Raw genomic sequence first — 21,987 nt, 5'->3', positions numbered from 1 at the left:
GAAAAGATCAAACAACTATTTTGCGCTCATTACTTTTTTGGGGGTTCTTTAATAAAACAACAAAAATAGTCAGCATTATTTTTTTATGAAGTTTTTTTTTCTTAGTACAGTCAGTGTAAAAGGCACATGCCCTTCTTGTTTATTTAAACAATTGTAACTCATATTAACATATTTAAAATACTCCGATACACTCTGTAAAAAAGAGAGAAAAAAAGCTTTAAAGCAGGAAAATGGTTTAAGGAAAATAATTGGTTTCCATAAGCCATTCCCAAATTCAAATCTGTCCTGCTTGAAATAGGTAGCACTATTATATCATATATAACTGCTTTTCTGTTTAATTCATATTGGGGCGGCAGATCGGATAGACTTTGGTAGAGGGCTGGTAGGAGAAGCTTAGTAGGAAGGTGCTCCATACCCAAGATTATATATATATATATATATATATATATATATATATATATATATATATATATATATATATATATGAAGGGCCATCTGGATTGAAGTCTTTTGCTGACGGGTATATATTTTTCTCTAAATTTAATCTATGAGATCTGCCTAGAATGTAAGCCACTAGCATGGACTGGGCCCACAGAGTTCAATCCTTGGTTAATTCCTCTTTTGGAGAATAAAATGCTGAAATCCAATTATCTCCCAGATTGAATTTAAAGAGACCATGCCATCTAGATTTAATAAACACTGGCAGGATTTTTAAATTGAGGTCCAGAAATTAAGAAAATTAGGGAACAGATGCGTGCTCAAATTAATTTTAGGATAGATTTGATTTGGATAGCTTGTGGAAGTTAATTCGTCTTTTAAAGAGCATGATATCTAGATTTTGCCTGTACATTATTATTTGTTTATTTAGCAGACGCCTTCATCCAAGGCAACTTACAGAGACTAGGGTGTGTGAACTATGCATCAGCTGCAGAGTCACTTACAACTACGTCTCACCCGAAAGACGGAGCACAAGGAGGTTAAGTGACTTGCTCAGGGTCACACAATGAGTCAGTGACTGAGGTGGGATTTGAACCGGGGACCTCCTGGTTACAAGCCTGTTTCTTTAACCACTGGACCACACAGCCTACATTGTTTTTTATAATGTCTAAAACCTCAACATAAAATTATTCTGGATCACATGGAAGTAAAGCACATTTACAGACAAATCCTAGATCAAAACTGTATGCAGGAAAAACAGCAATCCATGTTATTAATACAATAAAGTTCTGAAATGGTTAGTACATTTGCTTAAGGAACAGCCCAAAGCATTTTCTACTTAAAAAAAAGAAAATCTCAACAAACACACATAATTAAGCCACCTCATATATTATTAGCAAAATCCGATATTACGTTTGGCAATAAAATGTATTTACAGTCAACATAATTCACATGATAGTTTGTCAAATTCAAAAAGAAAGAAAACTTGTATAGGACCACATTCACAATCAACATTCCAGGAGATGAAGGAGAAAACTTGTCTTAAGGACTCAAGTTGTTTGCAGTTTTTAACCCAGAGCTGGGTTACACAAAAATTGGATTAGAAGAACAAGCAAAAGACAAAATGCCCCCCTCCCCCCCTCCCATTTTGAATGGCTAAAACTAGTGCATTCCCTGGCAAACACTCCTTGTCATACTGCCATCTAGTGGAAGCCTAAGGCAAGACACCTTTTAGTACGACGGGTATGAATTAATGTGACACAAACATGGCTTTTAACAGCAAGTTTGACCAATGGAAGTAATTAGAAGCTTCACAAATGATTAGCTACAAAAAAAAGGAGAATCCAGTAGTTGTCCTAATTTGCCCAAGTCCTACTGGTGGGGGCTCTTGTGATGTAAAATAGCTCCTACTAATGTTGAGCTGTCTTACTGAAATACCCCACCACATACCCAGAGCTGTCAGGGGTACAATACAATACAAATGCACTCTTATACAGATCATGCTAATGCACCCCAGGGCACGTCACAATTCAGATATTTAAATATGTCCAGATAATACTTTAAAATAATGGCTGCAAATTCCTAGTGAATTCTGAGTGAATGCCATAGGAATAACACCTGAATATCTTCTGTACTTCCTCTGAGTTCTGAAGTAATTCATTTTGAATAATACACCGATGTCAAGCAGCCAAGCACTGAGGAAACAAGATTGTAAGTGAGTATGGCTTAGTTTGAGAAAAGGTACATTAAGAAAATAGGGGAACTGAAGATGTTAGCATGTAAGATGACATACATGAAATTGCTGCATAAAAGGCATATAAGCAGTGATAACACTGCAGATTCAGTCAAAAAATACAGCCGCATTTTACAGCCTGCCTCAATTCTCTGTTCTATTCAGTCAAATTACGGATGTAATGCCAGGTAAATGTATACTTTCTAATCATAAGATTTTTTAATTTCCCAAGTTGGGTGGAAAAAAAGTTGTGTTAGTCCCCAACAAACCTTGCAGAACATTGTGTTGAAATGTGTGTTGTTTGTGCCCCGAGGCATCCAGACTGAAAGCAGAGAAAAGGCTTGTGAATTACCTCCTTCAGCACCTAAAGCTTCAACCACGAAAACAGGGAAATAAAGCAACTTAAACACAAATACAGTGGCTCTGTGGTTATTATTATTACCAAATCTATCCTCAACAAAAAGACAATTCATACCAGATGACAGTCAAAGTTTTGGGCCTAATAATCATAGCCAAAGGGGTCTTAATTTAACCCTTTCTTTCTTTCTTTCTTTCTTTCTTTCTTTCTTTCTTTCTTTCAGGTCTAGACTGTTAATCAGTAATCGTTATGTGAAGAATATAGTAGTATTTACAGTCAATACAAATGTTACCAAATTGTAATTGTCAAATGTACAATGGTATTCTTCGAGCAAAACATTTCCAAGTGTATGTTCTATCATGTTCTGATAAGGCAAAAGACTGGCAATTTGTACCCAAACAGATTTTAGTGTTGTCCCCATGGCAGAGTCACATTATAAGGGATTCTAGTATAAGGCACTGAAGCTTAATTCAGCAAATGTAATAGCAGCCAGTGATATTAGATACATATTAGCAGGTGTCTATAAAAAGCCCATTCAACAAGGATCACAACAAGGATCACACAGGCAAAAGAAGCAAGCCCCTTTCAGTCAACTGGGTGTAGTGGCTTGATGAAAATCACTGAACAGAAATACCCTTGTGGTTTCCAGCCTTCACTGATTGTCCAAGCAAAGTTTTAAAAGCACTTCACAGGTTATTCAACTGCATGTTAATGTGGGATACAATTCACAAGCATTACCACCGTAAAGACCTTAGAATCAAGATGACTGTATCGGATGGCTCTATGGAACAGGTTCTGGAGGGAGAGCCATTGTTGTACGATTTTGTGATATATGTTATATAAGTTCTGGTAGCAGTTTTTTTCCGGAGTTGGTTGACTGCTTCGGTGTAACCAACATTCAGAACTGAGCAAGCAAAGACGAATAATAAAGTGGTCATTTTTTTAAAATAACTGGATGAGTGGTGTTCACATTGTCTATCGTCCCATGTTGTTAAATGGTTGTGGATCTCTCAGTCATTGATGCTGTTGCTGTGTGCTTCAGTGTTTTTGACCCCACCACTACGCCACCCTCCTCCACTGTCACGGTCTGCTCTTCCGTAGTGTGTACTTCCTGGCTCGTTTTGAACCCAAGCCTGGGCATCTGGATCTTGAAACCACCGGAGGATTCGGCCCCTCTTGTTTGCTGCAATGAATCCCTGCTTCCCTGGGGAGACCCCTCTGATGAGATTTCAAGGATCCCCTTGGACCTGGGGCTGAGGGAGAACTTGGGGAGCCTAAACTTGGGGGATTTCTCTTTTCCTTCTGTTTTTTGTTCATCGACTCCTTGGACACCCCTGAGAGTGGGCACCCCACCTGATTCACTGCAAGTAGCTGACGCGCTGCTCTCCACTGTGTACTCCCCTTTGGATCTGCCTGAGACAAAGTCTATAGACACTTTGGGTTTGGCAGAGGACTCTGTGGTTATCTTGTCTCCTGATTCCAGCAAAGCCATTTCAGTCCTGGCAGTAGAAGAAACCAGAGTGCCAGGCTTCTCCTCTTCACCCTTTCCCTTCTTTTTAAAGCCGGGAAAGGTTATCTTGGGAGACTTGAACTTCATCCCTTTGCCTTCGCCATCATCTCCGGATGGTTCCTCGGTTTTGCCCGGCTTCATGCTCATTTCAGCATCCCCCTCGGCCCCTTTGGTATACGGAGAAGAGAACTCGATTTTCGGCAGCTTGAGCTTCCCAAATTTGGCTTTGTCTTCCTGGGATCCATTCTGAAATGTGGGCTCGCTCTCTCCATTGACATGAGGTCCAGATCCCTCGCTTTTCTTTCCGCCCGATCCATTCAGAGTGACGTCAAAGGAACCGGTTTTCCCTGGAGAGAAGTTTACCTTGGGGAGCTTGATTTTGCCTGACTTTGTTTTCCACTCTCCTTTTCCTTCTCCCTCATCCCCATCAGCTTCTCCCTTCACTTTCACCCCTTTTGTAGTGGATTGAGACTTTCCGAATGTTGGCTTCATTTTAATCTTGGGCATTCTGATTTTGGCTTCAGCAGAACCCACACTCCCCTCACTCTCCGAAAGACTGGTAGAAGATCCATTAGTTTTGGGTTTAACAAAAACAAACACAGCCTTTTTGACCTTGGGCATCTTGGGACCTTCATATTTGCCATCAGTCTCTCCTGATTTAGAAGGCACTTCACTGTCCTTGCCTTTGATTTCAGGTCCTTTCACTTTAACTTTGGCATCTGGTGCTGAAACATCAATCTCTGCTTGAGGTTCAGTGAGTTTGGGCAATTCAATTCCAAACTTTGGTATTTTAACTTTTGACTTCTTATCTGTATCCAACTCTGGACCGCCTACTTCCACCTCTGGTGCTTTGATTTCTACTTTTGGTGCTTTGATTTCTACTTTTGGTGCTTTGATGTCAACTTTCTGGTCTTTAACATCAACTTTTGTTTTGCCACCTACGCCAACCCCTTTTGGGAGAGATTCAGCATCCCCTGTGACTCCTGAGCCCCCAAATTTTGGAAATGTCACTTTGGGCATTTTTATCTCAACACCGGGGCCTTTCATGCTAGCTTCTGCGGTTCCCTCAGGTTCTGGCATCTTCAAATCTGCCTCGTCTTTCCCCTTTGACAAACTGAAATCTAGATCTACTTTGGGGGCTGCAATGTTTATTGATGGCATCTTTAGTCCGCCTTTACGTTTTCCCTCTGGACCCTCTATGTCCACCTCACCTCTAGGTGCGGAAACATCAGTGCCTCCTTCAAATTCACCTGAGGGGCAAGAAATCCCTATTTTGGGGAGTTTCACTTTAGGCATCTTCAGCTTGCCTTCTGGACCTTCCACATCAAGGTCCGCTTCCACTGCAGGACCTTCGTGGTCATATGTTTTTGAGGAGATCCCAAACTTGGGCATCTTGATTTTAAAGCCTTCTCCTTTGCTATCATCTTCTGGGGTGATCGACTCTACAGATGCCTCTTTGTCCTTAGAGTCTGAGAAACCAACAGAGGGCATTGAGATCTTTGGCATTTTCAGCTTTATTTCCTCCTTGTCCTCTGGAAGGACAAGCCCTAGCTCACCATCTTGTCCATCTGCTTTGACTTTGGTGGCTGAAATTTCCACACCAGGCATTTTAAAATGATGCTTTTTTGTTTTCCCTTCCAAGTTACCTTTGGCAGTGAATTCAGCCTCTCCTTCTCCTTGGTCTTTGGATACTGAAATTCCAATTGAAGGCATCTTAAACTTGGGCATTTTAAGGTGACCCTCTGGAGCATCAACTTTAATTTTACCTTCTGCTTTGGGACCCTCGACTTTGATGTCTTTTTTCAAATCTAATTCTGCCTTGGGAAGAGATATGTCTACCCCTGCATCAGCATCTCCCCCTTTGGAAGAAGAAAAGCCCACATCTGGTAAAGAAATTTGGGGCATTTTGAAACTGCTGTCCCCTCCCTCAATGTCAACACTGGTTTCCAACTCGGGAGCTTCAACCTTGCCCTTGGACATTCCAAATTTCGGCATTTTGATTTTAAATCTCCCCCCTGCTCCTTCTTCATCAATGTCAGTTTTTTTCATGTCTGCTTCTAATCCAGCATCTACTTCCACTTTTCTTTTCGGCATCCCGATTTTAAACTCTGTACCTTTTACTTTTGGCCCCTTTATTTCCTTGCTGGAGATATCAATGCTTCCTTCTATTTTTGGAGGCTTAATCTCAATTTTCCCTTTCTCCTTCTCAGCTTTTGGAAGACCTGCATCAATCTCAACATCCGCACCTTTGAGTACTGGACCTGATATTTCTACTTTGGGCATCTTAATCTTTGGCCCCTTCATTTTGAACTCTCCTTCTGTATCACCATGAGGACCCATACCTTCAATCTTTGGCCCCTTTATGTGTGGGCCAGTGATCTCAGTCTCATGTTTGGGTTTCCCCAAATTGAATTCAAGGTCAAGTTCCGGAGCCTTCACCGTGGGACTAGAAAACTTTGGCAGTCCAAAAGACGGTAACTTAAATTTGCTTTCCCCATCTCCATCAAAATCAGGTTCCTCAATTCTGACCTTGCCTTCGGTAAGAGACATGTCTGCTTCTCCTGTTTTGCCCTTAGGCAAGGATATGTCCACTTTTGGCATTTTGATTTTGGGCATCTTCAGCTTGCCATCTCCATCCTCAATTTCATAGTCTGGTGTGTCTATAGTAGCTTTTGGTGTGGAGATATGAAGCTCTGGTGTTTTGATCTCTGCCTGATTGGAGATGTCTGATTTGGCTCCTCTCATGTCTAGTTCAATGTCCTGTTCCTTGGAACCAGATATGCCAAATGTAGGTAAGCTTATCTTGGGCATTTTCAGCTTGAAATCAGATCCCTCAAAGCCTTTGTCAATGTCAGCCTTGATGCCTGCATCAGAATCAACGGAGGCACCCATATTGGCTTTAGAAAAGCTGATATCAAGTTCAATTTTGGGGGCTGAGAAGTCAATGGTTGGCATTTTGGGTATCTTCAGATCACCTTCATATCCTTTGATGTCTGCTTCAGAGACATCTACCTCTGCTTTCGGTAACAACCCCACCTCTGGTTGCTTTACAGCTGGCAGGGAAATTTCAAGAGCTGGCATTTTGATCTTTCCTTTGCCTTCCAAGTCTGCATCTGGTGTACCAAGGTCAATATTGGCACTTTTGGATCCAAACTTAGGCATTGACATCTTAGGCATTTTGAGTGTCACGTCTGGTGCTTCAAAGCCACCTTTCCCACTAAACCTGGTATCTACTTTGGCTTCAGCTTCCGGCACTTTGCCTTTCGGTGATGACATTTTAAATTTAGCGAATTTATTTTGTGTTTTTACTTTACCCTCTGGACCTTCCAGCTCAACTTCAGGTGCCTCGATTTCCACTTTTCCTTTTTTGACCCTAGTATCAATCTCTGGGCAGCAGACTGTAATTTCTCCTTCCTTTTTGGATATGCCGAAAGAAGGCATTTTGATTCTCGGCATCTTCATCTTCCCTTCTTTCCCTTTTGCCTTCCCATCAACATCAGACTCTACAGATGGAGCTCTGCCTTCAACATTTATTTTTGGAGGGGTAACTTTAACCTCTGCTTTGGGAACCTCTAGATCAACAGCACCTGCCTTTGCCTTGCCCCCAAATTTGGGAAGGGAGAACTTTGGCATTTTCAGGGACACATCCGGGACATCAAAACTCGCTCCTGAGGATGGCCTATCTCCTTCAGCCTTGAACAGTCCAATCTGCTCCTTGTCATTCCCCTTTGCTTTGGGCAAGCCAAAGTCGATGTCCACTTTTGGGGAGGAAATGTCAACAGAGGGAAGTTTCACAGTGGGTAACTTGACTTTTCCGCCTTTCATGTCTATATCCACATCAGGTCTTGTAACTTCAAGTTTCCCTTTGGGAGCCTTCACCTTGACTTCAGGAGCTTTCAAGGTTGGTCTAGAAACATCAAGCTCACCTTCAAGGCAAGCTTCTCCGGATTTGCCTTTGGGAAAAGAAATACCAAATGTAGGCTTCTTCAGCTTAGGTCCTGTCAGTTTTCCATCTGGACCTTCAACATCAATCTCGGGGGCTTCAATCTCAACCTCACCCTTTCCTTTACTGAACGTGGGAAGCTTTGGCATTTTAATCTCAATGTCAGGACCTTTGGCACTTAGTGATTGACCACTGATGTCTCCTTCAACAGATGCTTCAGCCTTACCCTTTGGCATTTTAATGTCAAAATTAACATCCGGCAGTTTGGGGACTGAGATATCAAATGATGGCATCTTGACAGTCGGGAGCTTTAACTTAGCATCTATACCTTCAGCTTCAAGGCCAGGCCCTTTCAAAGCAGCTTTGACTTTTGGGGGTTTTATACCAGTCTCCAGTTCTGGGCTACTGATGTCTCTCTTTCCTTTGGGTGCTTTAATATCAATCTCGGCTTCTTTGCCTTTGCCAAAAGTAATCCCGAATGTGGACATTGTTATTCCAGGTCCTTTCACTTTGGGATCTCCGATATCTGTTCCTTTTATTTCAGCTTTTGGGGGTTTGACTTGTCCTTTCAGGTCAAGATCAACATCAGCATCGCCTTCACTGCCCTTGATCCCAAATTTCGGTAGAGAAATTTTGGGCATTTTCAAGTGGATGTCAGGACCTTCAAAGTTTCCTCCAGCTCCGGGATGCTCAGGAACTTTTCCACCCCCCTCCACGTGTGCGTCAGTCTTCAAGAAGCCTAAATCGAGGTCTATCTTTGGCATGTCAATATCAATGGCTGGCATTTTGACAGATGACATATTAAGTCTTGCATCTGTCTCGTCACCTTCTACTTTGGTCCCTTTCACCTTTATTTTACCTTCCGGCACTGAAACGTCCCCCTCAGGGAATTTAATTTTTGGAAGGGAAAGGTCCATTTTTGGCACAGTTATTTTTCCTCCCTTAAATCCAGAGCCTTCAATGTCCATTCCTTGCACATCTAATTCTGCTTCAGGCGATTTCATTTTTGGTAAGGAAAGGTCAATATTTGGCATAGTTATTTTTCCTCCTTTAGATCCAGAGCCTTCTATGTCCATTCCATGAATATCCAACTCTGCATCTGGTGATTTCATTTTTGGTAGGGAAAGGTCAATTTTAGGCATGCTTATCTTTGCCCCCTTAGCTGAAGGACCTTCAACTTCAATTGCATGGACATCCAATTCTATTTTGGGGGATTTCATTTTTGGAAGGGAAAGGTCAATTTTCGGCATAGTTATTTTTCCTCCTTTAGCAGCAGAGCCTTCTATGTCCATTCCATGACTATCCAATTCTGCTTCTGGTGATTTCATTTTTGGTAGGGAAAGGTCAATTTTAGGCATGCTTATCTTTGCCCCTTTAGCTGAAGGACCTTCAACTTCAATTCCATGGACATCAAATTCTACTTTGGGGGATTTCATTTTTGGAAGGGAAAGGTCAATTTTCGGCATGGTTATTTTTCCTCCTTTAGATCCAGAGCCTTCTATGTCCATTCCATGAATATCCAACTCTGCTTCTGGTGATTTCATTTTTGGTAGGGAAAGGTCAATTTTAGGCATGCTTATCTTTGCCCCCTTAGCTGAAGGACCTTCAACTTCAATTCCATGGACATCCAATTCTACTTTGGGTGGTTTCATTTTTGGAAGGGAAAGGTCAATTTCCGGCATGGTTATTTTTCCTCCTTTAGATCTAGAGCCTTCTATGTCCATTCCATGAATATCCAACTCTGCTTCTGGTGATTTCATTTTTGGTAGGGAAAGGTCAATTTTAGGCATGCTTATCTTTGCCCCTTTAGCTGAAGGACCTTCGACTTCAATTCCATGGACATCCAATTCTACTTTGGGGGATTTCATTTTTGGAAGGGAAAGGTCAATTTCCGGCATGGTTATTTTTCCTCCTTTAGATCCAGAGCCTTCTATGTCCATTCCATGAATATCCAACTCTGCTTCTGGTGATTTCATTTTTGGTAGGGAAAGGTCAATTTTAGGCATGCTTATCTTTGCCCCCTTAGCTGAAGGACCTTCAACTTCAATTCCATGGACATCCAATTCTACTTTGGGTGGTTTCATTTTTGGAAGGGAAAGGTCAATTTCCGGCATGGTTATTTTTCCTCCTTTAGATCTAGAGCCTTCTATGTCCATTCCATGAATATCCAACTCTGCTTCTGGTGATTTTATTTTTGGTAGGGAAAGGTCAATTTTAGGCATGTTTATCTTTGCCCCCTTAGCTGAGGGTCCTTCTATTTCAATACCTTGTATATCAATCTTTGGTTCCTTGACATCTACTTTGGGAGTGGAGATGTGAATATCTGCTCCTGACTCTTTCTCTTTCCCAGACAGGCCAAATTTCGGAAAATATATTTTAGGCTTTTTCAGCTTCATGTCCAGTCGTTCTCTACTGCCACGGCTTCTGGTATCTACATCACCTTTTATTTCAGCTCCAGGTCCAGTTCCTTTACCCAGTGGAAGGTTTAAGTCTAAATCTGGGACTGGCAATGAAATGTCTATGGAAGGTATTTTAGGCAGCTTCATCTTTCCTTCTGCACTTTCATTAAGGACCTCAGTTTCGGGTAGAGAACCCTCCCCTTTCATTTTTGGTGAAGAAATTCCAAATGAAGGCATCTTCATCTTAGGTCCTTTAAATTTAACATCAGGCAATTCCACTTCCATTTTCCCTACCTTTACTTCAGCTTTCGGACCTTTGACATCCGCTTTTGGAACAGACACTTTAGCTTCAGCATAATCTGTGGCTCCTGAGCCACCGGGGCTCTTCATGCCAGCTTCTACGGTTCCCTCAGCTGCTGGCATCTTCCAATCTGCTTCCATCTCAGCTTTCCCCTTTGGCAAACTGAAATCTATATCTACATTGGGGGCTGCAATGCTTATTGATGGCATCTTTAGTCTGCCTTTGTGTTTCCCATCTGGACCCTCTATGTCCACCTCACCTCTAGGTGCGGAAACACAACCTTCAAATTCATCCGAGGGGAGAGAAATGCCTATTTTGGGGAGTTTCACTTTAGGCATCTTCAGCTTACCTTCTGGGCTTTCCACATCAAGGTCCCATTCCACTGCAGGACCCTCGAGGTCAGATGTTTGTGAGGAGATCCCAAACTTGGGCATCTTGATTTTAAAACCTTCTCCTTTCACTTTGCCATCTGGGGCTTCAATGCCTCCTTTGATATCCACCTTGGGACCTTTCACACTCACTTCTGGCTTTGGGACATCAGCCTTCCCAGCTGGCAAGCTGATATCTAGTCTCACTTTGGGTAATCTAATTTCATCTTTGGCCGGCCCTTTGATTTCTACTTCTGGAACTTCTGCTTTCCCTGATGGCAACCCAAAATCAAGTTCAAGTTTGGGTGATTTAAATTTGACTTCTTCTTTGCCTTCCAGTTCTGGTTTAGGTACTGTGATGTCTGCTTTCCCAGTTGGTATACTGATATCGAGCTCTACTCTTGGGGGTTTAAACTTGGCCTCAGGGGTTTTTATATCAACATCAACTTTCGGCAGGCTCACATCTACTTTGGCTTTCTTGGTTTTCGGAAAGAAGATCCCAAACTTTGGTGACTTTCCTTTGGTCTTGAGTTTAGCTTCTGGGACATCCATTTCTAATTTGCCCTTCGACGGTGTCACAGCTATTGATCCCCCTGGTGTCTCCCCACTCACATCAACTTGAGCCATGGCAGCGTCTTTGACTCTCATTCTCGGGAATTTGATCCTTCGCTTCTTTCGCCATGGGATCGCAGCACCAGGTTGTGCTTCTAAACCCATGTCACCCCCTGTGGCTGCCTTCCCTGTCTTTTTGAGCTTGGAGAATTTAGGAAAGGCAAACTCAACGTCAACTGGACTCAGTTCCAACTTGGCCGGCGTTCCCCCTACGTTAAACTCTGCCCCTGCTGGAAGGGAGGTGCCACCGCTGAGCTTAACGCTGGCCTTGCCCTTCTTTTTCTTTTTCTTCATGGGTGTGATGCTTTTGACACTCTGAAAGTAAATGGGACACCTTCGATTAAAGCCTTCAGTCTCAACAAATCATTTCTCCAAATGTGTAGGCTCTTATTGTTATCTCATGCAGTTTGAGCAGGAGGACCACAAAGCAAAGCTGCTCAAACTGTGCAAAATCATTTCTACTTGAATAAGAGACACCATACACACAAATGTATTAACTTATTATAAACGAAGACTGTACCCATGAACTAACATTTTGTTTTTTGCTTTAGAACTACAGCGCGACTTTTGTATACACAGCAGAAGTCAGGAAAGTTGACCCTTAATGGTCAATTTTATCATACATGGTTCACAATACACAGTATTAGAATGGAAAGTGCATTTACCAGTTTGGGCATCTTGGCTTTGGGTCCCTTAATGTCAAGGCTGCCTTTGCTTGGGGACACACTGATGTTGGCTCCGGGGACAGTGCGCTTCAGTAAGTAGGACACCTTGTAGTTCTCAGCACACTGTAGGATCTTCAGAGCGTCTTCATACTTCACATTCTCGAAGTAGACTCTGGCACTGAGCAGCTGATCTCCTGCAAGAACCCATGAATGAAAAGGAGGCAGTCAGGGAAATGTGGTAGAGATCAATGATCAACCTCAAAAAAAACTTTTTATCTGTTCACCAGCCGTATAATCGTGCTGATGTGCGTGCACGTGAGACTATTGAAGGGAACATCTACAGAATATCCCCTACAGCTGTGGCCAAATGTTTTGCATCACCCTATAGAATAAACGCATTTTGCTTCATAAAGTCGAATGAAACCTGCTGAATAATGTTACGTTAACATGTTGAATTACACACCGCTTTGTAGTTTTCCAGATACTTAACGAAAAACTGACTAAAATAGAAAAATGGGACATTTTGAAAGCTAACATTATTATTATGTATTTCTTAGCAGGCGCCCTTATCCAGGGCAACTTACAATTGTTATAAGATATCACATTATTTTTACATACAATTACATTATTTTTTACACATTATTTTTTACATACAATTACCCATTTATACAGTTGGGTTTTTACTGGAGCAATCTAGGTAAAGTACCTTGCTCAAGGGTACAGCAGCAGTGTCCCCCACCAGGGATTGAACCCATGAGCCTCCGGTCAAGAGTCCAGAGCCCTAACCACTACTCCACACTGCTGCAACATGAAATACTGTACTACTATTATGGCTTTTGTGATATAATTGTTTAGTTTATTTGATTACACAATGTAAAATAAAATATCTAAATTGTGTTCATATAGCTTTATATATTTTTTTACAGTAATGGCTGAACATGCTTTTGCATAGCAGAACAGGCTAAATCTTAACAGTTTTTTGCATTTGACCTTAGCAATAATGGGTTTTATGCAAGTCAGTGTGATGCGCTTCTGTTTGGACACAAGAGAATGGCCCATGAGTGAAAGACAAGTAATAACTCCACAGTATAATCCCATGCTGCTATTCATACGATAATACTGTGCAATGCTTCCAGATAGTTACTGGTAAAGAGCGGTCAAACCTGTTTTGGACCTCCCCTTTAAATGTCATATTAGGTTTTATTAATACCACAGGTTATTATTATTACGTGTGTACTAGTGGTCCTAGCTATACTGTTGTATGTATATAAATAAAAACTATGCTGAGAAAGACATTTTGATCAATGCTTAATCTCTTGTCAGCTTGTCTAAACCGTTGGAGCAGCAGATCACTCCCAGATAACACTGAATTCCACGCTGTGCTTTCCAATGGCTTTCTATGAGCTCTCAGTTCAATAATACTCTCCTCTACACTGCTGCTGTCGCTCGCTGTCCTATTATAATCTTTTTTCATGCTGCCGTGGGCTAACAGAGATTGGCACGCAAACTTCCAATGGAATGCAACACAACAAAGGCTGAATTCAGTTTGCTACAGCCACACTGAATGCAAGTGCTTTTTTGGTATTTTTTGTTCACTGTACGCTAAAAATGTCCAGATATGATCCTTAAAAAAAGCATTTCGCTTTAACTATCAATACTATAGCACATATACTGTCATAGGAAATTACATAGCAAACCTACACTATGTAATTTGCAATACTAATTACTATAGTGTTTCTATATAGCACAAATATGGACTGGAGATAAAGGGGGGTATAGCACCCTGGTGTGTAAACATTTATTTCTAGTATATTCATGAAAAATAAATTAAAGCGCTGCATGATCAATCCTATGGGAACCTTTCAGCAAAATGTTTTCAAGGGTAATCTGCCCTTTCCTATTGCAAAACATGACTGAACAATCATGTCAACAATGACTGACAATAAAAGGGAAGTGCTGCGTAATCACAGCGCTGGCAGCTAGAAGGGGGATCGGAACAAATACATTAAGCAAAACGCTGGTTCTTGCAGGGAACTCATTTCATCCCTCACTTAAACATCAAGCATATTTTAAGCACTTCCAATACCAAACTAAATCGTCAATCGCATAGCTAGTTGGTTTTTCGTTCCTCGATTAAACAATACATCCAATGATCGGCAAGGAAAGGATTTACATCCTACCTCAATCCATTCCATCCCTGCTGTGCGTCAGAGTTCACCCCCACCTCCCCAGCTACCACCTGCTTTTTTTGGCTTCATCTAATGGGGAGGGCAGCTATCCTGTCCCCCTGCCCATGGCTTCCCTATGGTCAGCCTCTCCACTTATCTGCAAGCTAATTTATGAGCAGGGGTAGTTTGAAAGATGAGGCCAAAGGCCAAAGAATGTAGTGTAAAAATATGTATAATTTAGCTTCATAAAGTTGAATGAAACCTGCTGAATAACGTTACATTAACATATTAAATTACATCCCATTTTGTAGTTTTCCATAAAAACTGATAAAACTTGAAAAATGTGATATTTCTAAATCTAACATGAAATACTGTACTACTATGATGGCTATCATTTTGTAGTTTCTTTGATTACATGATGTTAAATAAAAGATTTAAATTATTTTCATACAGTTTTCTTAAAATGATGTCCCAATCTTAAATTCTAAGGTGATGCAAAACTTCTGGCCATACCTGTCATCTGTTTTTAATAATTAATCTATGGTATGAGTTTTTTGACATGTGGAGCTACCTTCTCTGAGGCTGAGGGCTTTGGCGGCCGGTGAGTCTTTGAGCACATCCTTCACGAAGATACCCTTGTTGCCTCCTCCTGATACACTGAAACCAGTGGCTCCTGCCTCGGGCTCCGTCTCCACCACCACTTCCACCAGCTTGGACAGCTTCACCTCCTCCTTCTGCCGGACACACAAGCAGGCACGCGTTCACATATCTCAAACTGGGGGCTAGGGACCCCTATGGGGCCAAGAGATGGTTTCATTGCATGTATGAAAATGACTTTACAATTAACTATACTGGGGCATTATTCTTATTTGACTATACATTATATAAAATTTAGTATGAGGTACTGTGTAAGATACTACCTGATTTTCACCCACTCAGGGTCGGCCAGTAAGCCCATATTGGTATTGCTATTTTCTCACCTGTGTTAAGCTGCCCTCCACTGGTACGTCCATGCTCCTTAGTGATGGATGGGAAGTTTGTTTTTGAAGGCTTCTTTTAAGATTCAAGACCTGCTTCAACTCTGCATGGAGTTTCTCCTTCTGGGCCTGGAGGTTATGGACGGGGAGATTAGATAAAGGGGCATTTAGAACAGAAAATAGGAGACACTTTTTTACACAGAGAATTGTGAGGGTCTGGAACCAACTCCCCAGTAATGTTGTTGAAGTTGACACCCTGGGATCCTTCAAGAAGCTGCTTGATGAGATTCTGGGATCAATAAGCTACTAACAACCAAATGAGCAAGATGGGCCAAATGGCCTCCTCTCGTTTGTAAACTTTCTTATGTTCTTATATTCTTCTGTTATTGAAGGCATGATATTACTAAACTGAATACATTCAGTGTAAAAGTTTGAAGAAAACTTTGAAAAAGACTTCTCGTCGAAACATTTGTCATTGATTTTCTTTAGTTTCTTTTAATGTTTCTAAATCTAGCACTAAATTCCTGACAGGTTATTTGTGATATATGAAAGCTGCATCTCCCTGCTCCAGGACTGCCCTCACCACTCTCTCCTGGCTCTCTGGTTCCTCGCGAGTGCCGGGGTGGTGAAGGGGATGGATGGTGGATGCAGGTCTCTCTGAGTGGGCAGCTTGCTCTGTATCCTTTACCTCGCCAACCTGTGGAAACAGACAGGACACTTCAGTGACAAGGAAAGGGAAAACAGGGAATAACAGGGGAAATAAATTGGGAAAAAACCAGGGGAAACAGGGAAAACAGGGGAAAACTGGGAACAGGGAAAAACAGCAAAAGTGCAGAAAAATAAGTCGGCTTTCCTCAGGAGAGGGAAGTGTTTTGTTGTTGAAAATTCCAACCACCTGCTTTCTAGGAAACAACTTTAAAGCCTAGTTGACAAAACATTTCAATACTTTTGTTGCAGAAAAATACTTACCTCTGAATGCATGCCTTATATATGTGATCAACATCATTTCTTACGAAGAAACATTGAATTCAATCCATATGAATTAACAGGGACTGAATTAAAAATGAATTAATGCAGAACTCAGAGGAAGCGCATAAGATATGCAGGTGTTATTCCTATGGGATTCAGTCAGAATTCATTGTAAATTTCTGACCAAAAGAGCATTTAGAAGAGCAGAATACAGGAGGAACAGCAACTGGTCTGTAAACTTGAACAAACCCTGTGCAAACTGTTCCGCTAGTCAGTGCCTTCATCAGCGCGCTAAAAAGGTTCTTGGTCCCCACTTGAGTTTCTCAGGATGTCATTCTGTGAAAATCCGAAGAAGAAATAGGAAACTCTCTGGCAGCAACTCACCACTGATTCCCGGTCCTTGATAAAAATGTGGCTTTCCTCTGATTCTCTGTCACAGCCTGTAAGAAGAACAAGGAGGATTTGTATGAATAACAATAGGAATAATAATTCTTCTTCTTAGAAAAATAAACAGCGAGTGAGGCGAGGGGGGAAGCTGGTCATGTGACCTCTGTCCTGGCGAGACCTCAAGGTCCTGCCTTATCTTAACCTCACAGGACTCCTGGTTCCCAGTCCGAGGTTGTGTATAAATATATTTTAAAAAATTGTTTTTATTCTGTTCTCATATATATTCAATAAAGGAGTTTATTCTTCAGCTCGACAAAATAATTCAGGACTGAAAATGTTAATACTATCCAAATGGGATTGCTACACAAATAAAACTGTTCTTGTGTTGTAGAGTTTATTAAGGGGGGTAAATTGAGCAGTCCTCCACTACAAATTGATCTGTAAATGTACTCATCAGTCACAATATTTAAATGCTTCCATGCATAAGTATTTTACAATACTTCAACGGCTTCCTCCTTGTCATTAGCCAATCAACTGCTTCCCCTGTTGACTGACATGCTTACAGCCAGTAGAATGCTTTGACCCAGAAGACACTGGGAGAGCAAACGGAACACATTTTCTGAAAGTGAGTCTTGGAAACAGAACTTTCCTAAAATTAAAATACATGTTTGCTGTGACATGTGCACATTTGAGACCTCCAGTAGGCAGCTACGTAGCTTGTGGAAATGCTGTTCTGTATATGATTTAAATGCTGATAGTAACAGAGATATCAGCTAATTATGTAGGAAATATTAATAAATGGTAAGTACAAGTACCTTTAGTTGTATCCAGATAATAATTTGACCCCCTATATTGCTTAACCATAAACTTAATAAAAAGACGTACTATACACTGTATTATCCAGATCGAAGTAAGATGCATCGTATTTCAAACACCCGGTTGCAGTGGCAGAATGGGATTGCAAAGGGGTTGAATATCACGTGCAGAGCCAAGCAACAGCAGATGCTCCAACACAGAGAAGAGAAATAGACAAACCAACCAACAGACATTGAAATACAGTGTTAGTTGCAGTGTTGGAATCAAAGGGATTCAAAGTAGAAGGTGTTGCTGGTGGATGTGTTATTTATCAAAGGTCAAATAAGAAACTAGTTATGTGAATTTGATCTGGTATTGGAAGAGCCTAAAATATGCTTATATGTTTACTTGATTTGATCTAAGGATAAAGTGAGTTCCCTGCCTGAACCACCGCTTTGCTTAATAACTCAAAGCCCACACCCTTGAATTCCCCAGACCAACAAGCTCGGGTTTCTAAACGCTATGGATCAAATCCCTTGCCAGTCACAATCTACATATCTATAATTCCAAGATGGATTGTATCCAGTGTCGCTATTGGAGTCACAACATCCAAGGATGGATGACGAACGTGACAGTCAGACAGGTGACACCTGAGTGATCTGATATCTGAAAGCAAAGTCGCTTGACTGATTCACATCACATGGCTCAGTGATGGAAATAAGACTCACCTTTCAAGATTTTACTAGGAGCTAGATAACAAGTTTAGGTATTTCTTTTTAAACTCATAGCAAAACTAGGAATGGATCAAACTGCTATGCAATGGGAGTCTTATTTCCACCCCAGTGTCAGAGTGTGTGAGTGTGTGTGTGTGTGTGTGTGTGTGTGCACATGTGTGTGTGCAAGTGCGAGTGTGTGTGTGCGCGAGGGTGTGTGTGAGTGTGCACGAGGGTGTGCGTGTGCGTGTCAGTGCAGGGGGTGGGAGTTAATCAGCTCAATAGCTTGTGCCAGAACTAACAACCCTTTAAGATCTCCCCATATTAGGAGAGTATGTCATTTTATACAAAGAGTGAGCCCGCCAAAAGATGCCATTTATGAGATGCCATAGAAGCAGTTATCTAATATCTGTGACATCATCATCATCATCACCAAAGTTAACAGGAGATAATCTTCAACAGCTGTGAAATCTGCTAACATGCACTTGGATGGGCCAGCGACATCTGGCTGAACAATGCCATGCTGATCAACCTTATTAGGGTATCATTATTTTATTACCTAAAGAAACACACTGCGCTACATTCTCAGAGGGATTTATTCCAAAATATAATTAGATTTCCAATTCCATTTTAAAATCAATTCCTTCGAAGCAATTGGAATTGGAACTGACATTTTAGAGACATAATAATTGTTGTGATTGTTCAGCTGCTTCCATTTGAAGCCAATTTAATCGACTAACAAACAGTGACTTCAATTGAAGTAACGTGTTGCCACTGTGAGAATTGCAATTTTGATCAATAATGGGCTGGAATTGATTAAAAGGGAATAGGAAATAAAAACAAGAATTTACCCTAACCCTGACCTTAATAAAAAAAACAAAAAAAACAAAAAAAACAAAGTAGTCATCACATAATAGCTATAACCAGAGGATCCAGAAAGTGTATAAAAACCTCTTTTTCTTTTCTCTCTCTCCCTCTATCCCTGTCCCTCTCTGTTCTGTTTTGCAGTTTTGATTTTGAAGGAGTGAGGGGAGCAGCTGCCTGCCGCTCCCCAGCGATCCAGCCCAGGGAAGGGATAGGATTGTCTGAATTGCTGAGACCATTTCTTAATATAGCTGAACGAAAGTCCTGGCACGGGCTGTGCCCACATCTGCATGCTTAAGAACTCCAAGGGAGGAATCCCAACTGGAGAAATCATAACCCCAAACGAAGCAATGTTCTGCATGGAAAGGAACCTCCTGGTCAAAAAGCTGATATAGTTTGAAACAACTTGATTGTTGCAATTAAATATAACATGCTCACCAGCTCTCTATTGCAAAGCAATTTTGTAGCAATTTTCTCCATTCACAAAAAAAAAAAAAACTCTTCAAATTTTGTACAACACTGCTAAACCACACACCAATAGCACAGGCTGAGAAGCTCTCTTAAGATGAGGGAACACTGAGCCACTTTGTAGCTTGGAACTTTCAGAAGACTAGGTTTTAGGCCACAGCACGGCACACCAGGGGAGACTTGGGATTTGATACAGTAGAGTTGCCTCATACAGCAGAGCATAACCTCCAGGAAGGAGTAAATTCCACATTACAAAATGAGAAACAAACAACTTGAATGTGCCAAATTGAGACTGGATTAGATTCATTTAGATTAAATTGCAGTTCAGGTTAAAATGTCCCATGTCTTTGTAATGTTAATTGGAATTTAAAAAATAAACAAACTCTTCTCCCACATCTCAAGGGACTGTTATTATTATTATTATTATTATTATTATTATTATTATTAGCACAAAAAAAATATCATTTTGCTGTAGAATCTTTAGTTTTTCCAAATTTATCTTTCCACTATAAAATCCACAACAAGTTAGTTCTGTTTCCTGTGTAACAGGAATTTGGACCCCAGGCGTTTTGCCTCAAACTCATCTTTTGTTCCCTCTGGGGTCAGGTGGGGTGCTTACACCTGCTGTACAGGAAGTTAACTTATAAAGTTTATTTAGAAGGAAGTGCACAAGGTAAGAGGAAAGTTTTCTGAGAAACCCCTCATAAAAGCTGCCCATAATAAAGCCATAGCAAAGTTTAATAAAGCATAGTGAACGGTAAAACATTATAAAGAATAGCGAGGTATAGTAAAGCATGTTAAAAAACAAACCATGGTAAACTAAGCCTTATAAAAGTGTCCCATAGTAAAAACACAGTAGACGCATGGCCGATGGGTTAGTCTTCCTTCAGCCCCTAGATACAGTAGAGTGTAGCGCAGCCTACGGAATATTTTAGCGAAACCCGTGGAATCGTAGACCTTTCCAGGAATGCTTGCAATGCGGGAGAGGACTTCGTCGGTCATTGTCTTTCTATCAAGGAGAGAATTGAGAACACCGAGCGCTGGCATTTAGACAGCCGCAAATGTGGGCTTGTTTATAACGCAGCGGCGTGGGAACGCAGTGCTTCTGTTTCTATTATTATTTATTATTTTTGCAAATGTTTGAGAATGCAGGACAATGGAGTAAATTATGGTTGGAACATTTTTGCAGTTTTCAGAGAGCAGGGCGGTGGGTTATTGTTTGACAGAAGCCGCTATAAGTATGTAGAAACCGAGCTTTATAAAATAAATAAATACATGTTATGTGGAGTCACTTTTGCTGTGCAGAGTAGACACCCCTTATAAATTACAAAATATATCTCTGAGTAATGCGTCCGTGTGAAAATGTGTAACGACAACGTTATTTTCTCAGCCTTGTTTCAGACAATGCAAGCTGAGGAGTCAAGAAATGTGAGAAAGTGGGAGAAACTGTTGATTTGAGCGTTCTAATTCTGGGGTGGATAATTACGCACGTGGAAGGTTTTTTTTTTTTTTTTAAAAAAAGTCCCAAATAAAAACAAAACAACAACAACAAAAAAAAAACTATTTAAGGAAATAGGAAACAGAGCAACAGTTTCAGTACATAGACAAATTATTATTTTACAGCCCTTTATAAAAGTTTACCAAGGTAAAATTGCCCAGTTTTTAGCACTTTTCCATGTTCGTTTAATACCTCTCTGTGCTTTACAATGCTTGCCTATGCTTAAGCATGCTTTCACTGTGCTTTATTAAACTTTGCTCTGCTTTTACTATGGGAGTTCTTAGTACACCGTTTGCCCCTACTAAGAGAATCTCACTTAATAGGGCGTAATTGCGTTTTTATTGTTACCAATGTATAAGATGCTATAACTTCACCTGTTAGCTTATTCTATGCATTTCAACTGTGCTTGCGGCAATGTAATTATACTGTACCTGTGGTTACTTTACTTGACAATGGATCAAACTAAATTAACTTCTAGCAAGGAAAAATGTATTTGCAAGAACATATAAGTCAGTGTAATTAAAAAAGTGTTTATTTTATTCGAATGCCTTATCAATTATGTCTAAATTGCGCTGTGTAGAATAATGGATTTTAAAACGACAGCTTCTGTAAGTGTTTGCCATTCACTCGCTGTGTTGTTGGCCGTGCTGTTGCCAGCTGTCCTGCACGCGGTCCTTGTTTTGGTTGGGACTCGGATCTCTTATCCTCTGCAGTGGGATCCTGATGGCTTGGTAGCTCTCGTTTGCCACGGGGGATAATGCAAAGGAAACCGTGCCTCTGTGCTTCTCTTTGTTTGCCTGTTTGAAGTCACAGTCAGAAAGT

At 41.0% G+C, this 21,987-nt stretch overlaps 1 protein-coding gene across 1 annotated transcript; it reads right to left on the bottom strand.

Moving 5' to 3' along the window:
- Window positions 1-1,310: 1,310 nt before the first annotated feature.
- Window positions 1,311-20,669, bottom strand: LOC117415429 (neuroblast differentiation-associated protein AHNAK-like). Its single transcript, XM_059027827.1, has 7 exons — window positions 20,591-20,669; window positions 16,825-16,880; window positions 16,055-16,168; window positions 15,475-15,600; window positions 15,066-15,228; window positions 12,327-12,520; window positions 1,311-11,976 (listed from the first exon to the last, which is right to left on the bottom strand). Exons 1-7 carry the CDS (start codon window positions 20,667-20,669, stop codon window positions 3,520-3,522), a joined length of 9,189 nt encoding a protein of 3,062 aa, XP_058883810.1. The 3' UTR covers window positions 1,311-3,519.
- Window positions 20,670-21,987: the final 1,318 nt, after the last annotated feature.

Source organism: Acipenser ruthenus, chromosome 7 (genome assembly GCF_902713425.1).
Source record: "Acipenser ruthenus chromosome 7, fAciRut3.2 maternal haplotype, whole genome shotgun sequence".
Lineage (NCBI taxonomy): Eukaryota > Metazoa > Chordata > Actinopteri > Acipenseriformes > Acipenseridae > Acipenser > Acipenser ruthenus.
This window is presented reverse-complemented; position numbering and strand designations above follow the sequence as displayed.

Coding starts and splice junctions, on each gene's coding strand:
- LOC117415429 (XM_059027827.1), bottom strand. CDS start 20,669: ATGACCGACGAAGTCCTCTCCCGCATTGCAAGCATTCCTGGAAAGGTC. Junction 15,601..16,054: donor CAGAGAGCCAGGAGAGAGTG/GTGAGGGCAGTC, acceptor CATAACCTCCAG/GCCCAGAAGGAGAAACTCCA. Junction 15,229..15,474: donor TGGAGGGCAGCTTAACACAG/GTGAGAAAATAG, acceptor TGTGTCCGGCAG/AAGGAGGAGGTGAAGCTGTC.